An 8029-nucleotide genomic window follows, 5' to 3' on the forward strand; every position below is an offset into this window, starting at 1 on the left:
AATTGTTTACGATGGTGAATATCTAGGCCAGGGCAAAAATTGGCAACAGAAAAGGCAGAATACATGGTAAATATCCTTTTTTTTTTTCTTTCTTCAAAACAGGGTTTCTCTGTGTAGCCCTGGCTGTTCTGGAACTTACTTTGTAGAACAGTCTAGCCTCGAACTCAGAAATCCGCCTGCCTCTGCCTCCCGAGTGCTGGGATTAAAGGTGTGCGTCACCACACCTGGCACATGGTAAATATCTTACACTTCTGTTCTAACAAGTTTTTTTTTATTCCTGCCAAGTTCACTTTTTTAATGTGTCCATATAATACATGGCTATTTCTCTTAGTAAAATGTGCTTTGTAATATATATTATGGACTTCCCTACGTGGGAAATGGAGTATATGGTGTGTACACTTTTTCTATTAAATTTACTTAACCGTTTTACACACACACACACACACACACACACACACACACACACACACATTACTCTCTCCCTAACAGCATTATTTTTCTTTCATCCCTATTAAGACCTTACTCCCACCATTGCTACTAGTCCCTTTCCCAGATTTATGAATTTTGGTTTTGTGACTCATTTGGTTTAGTCAGACCCTTTGCTGTGAACTTTTGGTTGAGACCACACATCAGTACATGATGTGATCTTCAGTGGGTATAAAACTGAAGGCAAGGATTTACCCTTTCCCCAAACCATCAGTATAAAGTAGTATAGAAGTGACAGGGTCATCTGAGTCCTTCTATCTATTCCTGACCTTTGACAGGCTCATGTTTGTGTATATACAAAATATTTATGCATATATCTGCATATATTATGCATATATTTATGCATATACAGAGCAAGCACCTGTAGCTTCTATGAGTTCATGATTGAAATTCCTATGATTTGCCATGGAACACTATTTCTTCCTTTTGGCCCTTACAATCTTTCTGCTGCCACTTCTTCACTACCTACTGGTCCTTAGAGGAGACAGGATAAGTGTAGTGTTTATACCTGAGCGCTAATACTCAGTGTCTTTTGTAACCTGTAACCACGTGTCTCTACATTTACCACTGTTCACTGAAAGGAGAGGTTTATCTTATTAAGGCTGAAAGTAGCATTTGTTTCATGCTACTGTGACAGACAACAAAGAAGAATGGCAAGAACCTGTACTGTTTTAGGGGTTTACTTGTGTCTTTGTGATGAACGTTTCTGGAATTTGATTTTTGGTATAATAAACCATGGCTTCTGGGAGAAATTTTGTTCAGCCCGTACATTTTTTTTTAATAGATCTATGTTATTTTTTATTTAAAATAGAATTCTGGGATGTATTTTATATTAGAGACATTTAACACAGTAAGATGTATGCTTAAATAAACCTTGCCCTATCATGTCAAAGTTCTTTTAAATATCTTCCTTTTTCTTTATGGCTGTTGTTTTCTCCATCTTTATGATCTATTGAGCAAATGTGTTACTGTATTTATTAATGGGTTGATTAGTATTACCTGACATTATAACAAAATACTGGTCTCATCCAAAATATATGTTTAGCATAAGAGCGGTAGGGTCAGATCTTGACCTGCTGCTTTCAGTGTTATAAGTGTAGATATCAGGTACTTGTTTAGCCCTTACCATTGAAAAACCATCATATACTCTTGCAGCTGTCTTTCAGAAACCCCAGTTTTCCTTTACTTCCTTGTAAATTTTGAAGCAGAGATCACCTTTTATTTTACTGTATTCATATTGGTAGATAGAACATTGTTATGTTCTTATACTAAATGTCACCGTGGAGGTGACAAATGATTGCTGACAGTAGACAGTAATTACCAGGGTCAGTTGGAAATTTTGGTCAGTTCTGATCTTAACTTCTTGTTTGTGTGAATAATCTTTGTTTTCTGTATTGTAACATTGCCACCAAGAATTAGCCTATACAAAACACTTGGTGGCAAACATTAGTGAAGATTATGATGCTAATAGATGTATGCTATACATGGGAGCCAAGTAGCATGTAAGCTGTGCATGGGGAGACAGTTAGGGTACAGTCTATGCATTAGGGGCCAAAAAGTTTCAAGACATTTATGAGGGTTGGGTAGGATGGAAACTGTACATGAAAAGACAAGGTAGCATGAAAGCTATATTTTAGGAACTAGGAACATGCAAGATATGTGTGGAGGTGGCAGGTAGGATATAAGCTATGCATTAGGAGTCCAGGCAGAATGGAAACATTTTAGAAGGATTCAAGCTATGCATTAAGAACCAGACAGAATTCAAGTGATAAGGAGGGGGTATGGGGGGAAGTGGGATACAAGCTGTGCATTAAATGCAATGTGACCTGCTGGCTATACATTAGGGGCTAGGTAGGATGCAGGATATACAGTAAGGACCAAGTAGCATGCATGAAAGTCCAGGTAGTACACGAGTATACAAGCTACACAAAAGAAGCTAGGTGGTATTGCAGCACAGATCTCTCTGAAAAAGAGGAGATACATATTTGATATCCTTGATACAGAATTTTGATGATCTTCTCTGCAGGAAAAATGGTGGATGAGAGCCTGTCTTTTGTATGGCCACTAAATCTGTACCAACACCTTGACCTGTACTAGATCCTTTATCTTTGCCCTTTGACAGGTCTTTCCCACCTGCAGGTTAGCAGTTAGTGTTTTGGGGTTTTTTGTTGTTGTTTTGTTTTGTTTTTTTGTTTTTTTTAATAGGTCAAGACACTCTTGCTTTTTTTATTTAGACAGCATCTCTCTTCTTTTGAGTATGTATTTATATTTTAAATGATACAGTTCTCTGTTCACAGATAAACTTTTGGACACATCCGTGGTTTCACTTTTATTATAGAAATTATGGGTCCTTTATGATTTTATGGAACCCTTGCCTACAAACTAAGTTGTGAATTTTTTAAAAATCTTTGATAAATATGTAGCTGGAGCTGTGAGTTCCTCCATGTGTACTCTTTGGATGGTGGTTTAGTCCCTGGGAGCTCTGGGGGTACTGGTTGCTTTATATCGTTGTTCCTCCTATAGGGCTGCAAACCCTGTCTGCTCCTTGGGGTCTTTCTCTAGCTCCTCCATTGGGAACCCTGTGCTCAGTCCAATGGTTGGCTGAGAGCATCCACTTCTGTATTTGTCAGGCACTGGCAGAGCCTCTCAGGAGACAGCTATATCAGGCTCCTGTCAGCAAGCACTTGTTGGCATCCACAATAGTGTCTGGCTTTGGTGACTGTATGTGGGATGGATCTCCAGGTGGAGCAGTCTCTGGATGGCCTTCCCTTCTGGTCATCAATGGGAGGAGAGGCCCTTGGTCCTGTGAGGGCTCAATGCCCCATTGTAGGGGAATGCCAGGACCAGGAATTGGGAGTGGATGGGTTGGTGAGCAGCGGGGGAGGGAGAGAGGATATGGGGTTTTCAGCAGGGAAACCAGGAAAGGGTATATACTTGAAATGTAAATAAAGAAAATATCTAATAAAAATATTAAGCACAAACACACACACACAAACTTTGATAAAGATAACTCCTCAAGATTTGTGGAACACGGTGTTACCTAAATGAATGCCAGGAGAGTACAATCTTTAGCACAAGAAAATGTAGTACTAAGAAACACAAACACATATACTATGTTTTTTAAAAAGTAACCAACCATTATTGATTTACAACTTTGATGATATTATGATTAAAATTGACATGAAGGGATTTTAATTGATTGTATTACATGGTAAACCCAGGAAGGAATTTCTAAGCAACATTCAGCATTATCTGGATGAACTCTGAAGGGCAAACACAGTTATCCCCTTATACACAAGGACACCCATAGCCTGTGACATCCTCTTCTACTAATGTATATCAGAGTTAGGAGCCCCCAAGGTTGGCCTTCCATATTGTTTTATCCAGTTTATAACATAAGTCTCACAGGTTACATTGGAAAATGCACTGAAGATGTGGTTTACTATATTTCCTTTCTATGAGCTGTATAAAAATCACGTAAACATCAGTGAGAGGGGTCCATTGTGTCACTTGCTTCTCCCAGTTAAATACAAATGAAAAGATCTCTTTGCTGTCTTTTCTCACTACAGTTAGTTGATGCTCAGGGATGCTCAGAGTCACAAAAGATTGATAGCTTAGGCTGGAATTGTAATGTGCATCCTGTGATCAAGTTCTGGGGCTGAACCACCACACAACCAAAACCTGGATTCTTATACTACCATGTAAAATACTGTTACTCTACATTTTGAAGTGAGGTGATTTGGGGACAGTTTAAAACTTATTTAACTTATAAACAAATTGTCCTCTCTGGATTTGTAACCAGAGATTTTTGATATCTATATAGTATGATAAGATGATCTGTAAGGTGCCCTGCCAAGCTGCCGAAAGCATGACCTTCAGAGTCTGACCTTGCCTTAGTGTCAACTCTTATTTCTTCCCTCTGCCCACCTGTCCATCATGCCTATGATAAAAGCAGAGGGAGATAGCATTTACAGTGAGCATATTGTCAACAGAAGCTGAGCATCCTTTGATCTCGTTGAAATAGACCACTTAGATTCTAGTTGCTCTTTGAGTATTTGCTGAACTCTGTCATTCAATAATTACTTTGGTGGAACAAATGGAAAAGAACAAAAGATCTTTGATGGAGGAGACAAAAAAGCCCCATCATGTCAAGCTGAATACTAGGGTGTCTGCATTGTGGAGAGATAATCTAAAATTTTGTCCAATCATATCTTTGTTCTTTTTTTTTAACTTCAAGTATGTATAATTTCAAACTTCAGCTTCCCAAAGAGAACTATTTCTTTGGAAGCATTTAAAAATGAATTATTGGGGCTCAAAATATAGCTCACTGTTTAAGAACATATGTTTTTTTCTTCCAGAGGACTCTAGTTTATAATCTAGCACCTATATGGAGAATCACAAGGATCTATAGCTCCAGTTCCAGGGAATGTGCACCACACATGCACATAGCCCACACACATACTCACAAATAAAATAAAAGAAAGCAATGAGTTATAAAACACATGTACTTTACCTTTTAAAATTTAGGAAAAATAATAATAATAATAATAATAAAATTTGTCAATATTTGTTTTACTTTTTTGGAACATTCTTACTTTTGCATTGAAATGTTATGTGGGTTCTGTCTACAAATGACATCCTGTTAAACATTACACCAAAAATAAGCTATCCTTATTAGAGAATTGGCAAATGATTTTAGAAAGGTTTGAATACTTTTATTTGAATACTGTTATTTGATTCATCATCACCCATTGACTACAAACCATTGTTACTACAGCATTGCACTTATGGAGAGAACTTATGGAATTTAGCTTTGGCAATTTCCAGTGTAATTAATTACCTGTGCAAAATCTTTTTACTCTTTAGATTGGTAACCCATGCTTGCACAATATTTTCCAGTGGTTTGGTGCACTTAGAATCCATCAATAATACAGAAGAATGCACTTCTGATAACACTTCTTGCAGCACCTCGAAGATAAGGTGTCTTTTTCAAGCTGGTTTTCAGAAGTTAAAACACTCTCTTATTGTGCTTTCTCTTCCCTCTCTGTAGGGTGAGGAGGGGTACCCACAAGAAGGAATCCTGGAAGACATGCCTGTGGATCCTGGCAGTGAGGCTTATGAAATGCCTTCAGAGGTAAATGCCTGTATAAAGAAAACCAAGAAAAACACTTTAGGTGTTTAATTGGGAACACATGCCATAAGAACCTTGCCACTATCAGATCTCTCTCACATTATGGTTGGCATAGTTCAATCAAGAAAATATTTTAGAGCAAATGATATTAATCTTTGAGGGAGAGAGTAAGGGATATAGTAGGTCAAAATAAAAACATTCTAGAACAAGAGACTGCCAGAAACAAAGGCATATGGAAATGTCTGAGTAACAACGGGCAGTTATGAATCATGGTTAGAAAACAGAAAAATGATAGATTAAGGCTGAAGACATAATCAAGGTTTTAGACAAACTGTAGAGCCCCAAGTTACCATCATTTAAGTTTATTTTTACATTTGGAAAAAGAAGAGTTTGATGATATGTTTAATTTAACAGCGCAATCCTAATTAGAGTTAATTTTGAGGAAGGCTATCAAATTTAGTTACATTGGGTCATTACTGTCATGAATGTTATCTGGATTTTGTCCAGGAGGCTTGGGCTTTCATATGAAAGAGCCTTCATGGAAGCAGTTCATGAAGGTAGAGTGTTCTAATGGGGGAGAGAAAGGAGAAGGATGAGTTCTGGAGGAGGCTTCATGCAGCTTACCTAGGTGTGCACAGCTCATACTGCAGTGCAAAGGAGAGAATCCAGAGACCCTGCCAATTCATACTGCAGGATGAGAGTACAGATCAAATGATATACCTAGAATTGGGCCTAATAATCTAACAGTGATGTCCTCTATAACCTATAGTTGATACGTATGAAAAAGACAATAAATGTTAATGACAGATAAGTTCCAAACACTGCTCTGAGGATCAATTTTATCTGATTGAAAGGCTGATCCCTCCCCTGCTGTGAAGCAGACAGTTGATATCTGTCACTTCACTGACAAGGCATGCTATTATTTTTTTTTTCCTGATGTTAGGAAGGCTACCAAGACTATGAGCCTGAAGCCTAAGAATGTTATTGCACCCAGTCTCCTAAGATCTGCCGTCTGCTCTTCCATGGCGTACAAGTGCTCAGTTCCAATGTGCCCAGTCATGACCTTTTCTCAAAGCTGTACAGTGTGTTTCAAAGTCTTCCATCAGCAGTGATCGGCGTCCTGTACCTGCCCCTCAGCATCCCGGTGCTCCCCTCTCACTACAGTGAAAATATGGTAGCAGGGTCTTGTGTGCTGTGGATATTGTTGTGGCTTCACACTTAAATTATTAGACGAAACTTAAAACACCTAAGTGACTACCACTTATTTCTAAATCTTCATCGTTTTCTTTTTGTTGCTGTTCTTAAGAAGTTGTGATTTGCTCCAAGAGTTTTAGGTGTCCTGAATGATTCTCTCTGTCTAAGAATGATGTGTTGTGAAATTTGTTAATATATATTTTAAAAATATGTGAGCATGAGACTATGCACCTATAAATATTAATTTATGAATTTTACAGTTTTGTGATGTGTTTTATTAACTTGTGTTTGTATATAAATGGTGGAAAATAAAATAAAATATTATCTCATTGCAAAATCTTTTTCCTGGTCCCTTTCACTTTAGTAACAAAATCATGCATATCGGGAACATGAACATGAAATGACAACTGACAGAGTGAACTAGAATGAAAAGTGCAACATGTCTTAAGGAACTGAGGGGATTTAGAGATGGAACATTCACCAGCAGGAAGGATTCTCCAGTGAGATTCAACACAGCCAGCTTTATCTACAGTTCTGCTCAGAGCTGTGGCTGCATTTGAGAAACACTTCATTGGAACTAAAAAGTGTGAGGGATAGTGAACTTTTACATATTCATAGGACACATTAGTATATCAGAGGCAGGCCATTGAAGAACCTTAATTTGGAATTTATGGCACATAGGTATATGTGTGTATATATATGTGTGTGTGTATGTGTGTGTGTGCATACAAGAACCCAGGAAGTACCTTAAAACTCCTCAGGGACCCCAAGCAGCAGGCTATGTATATGATACCTTAGCAGGTATGCAAAGGTAAAAGCAAAATGGAACAAAAGGCAATGTCAATTTGTGAATAACAGGGATTTGGGAATATCTTTTAGGAAAAGTTTTCCTTAGATAGGCTTAATTACCCAGGAATAAAGACAAAAACTTGAGTGACTAAAAAATTACTCAGTCCATCTTCCTAATTATTCAGAAGAAAAACAGCAAAGCCACAGTGAAAATCACTTGCAGAGAGTACACTTTCTGTAATGAATATTGTTGCTCCTGTATGGTCATGAGTAATTGATGCGTGTTGGACAGTGACAGGAACAGAAGAGGAGTGGGAGACCATGAAAACAGCACCACTGTAACTTCCTTCTGCCCAGTTGAGAAAATACTATGGAGTGTTGAGTTGCATGTGTGCTTTGACACTGGAAATAGGTGATAACTCCTTATCT

General features: G+C 37.9%; 1 protein-coding gene across 2 annotated transcripts in view; it reads left to right on the forward strand.

Moving 5' to 3' along the window:
- The window catches only part of Snca (synuclein alpha), a 95947-nt gene extending 88798 nt beyond the window's left edge, over positions 1-7149 (forward strand). For both annotated transcript variants that reach the window (XM_021165283.2, XM_021165282.3), the window contains exons 5-6: positions 5537-5620; positions 6561-7149. In XM_021165283.2, coding sequence (XP_021020942.1) covers positions 5537-5620; positions 6561-6593 — 117 coding nt within the window. In that variant the 3' untranslated portion in view covers positions 6594-7149. The remainder of the gene's footprint in view (positions 1-5536; positions 5621-6560) is intronic.
- The last annotated feature ends 880 nt before the right edge of the window (positions 7150-8029 follow it).

The sequence above is a fragment of the Mus caroli genome, unplaced genomic scaffold, assembly GCF_978045245.1.
Source record: "Mus caroli unplaced genomic scaffold, Mus_caroli_1 scaffold_7, whole genome shotgun sequence".
NCBI lineage: Eukaryota > Metazoa > Chordata > Mammalia > Rodentia > Muridae > Mus > Mus caroli.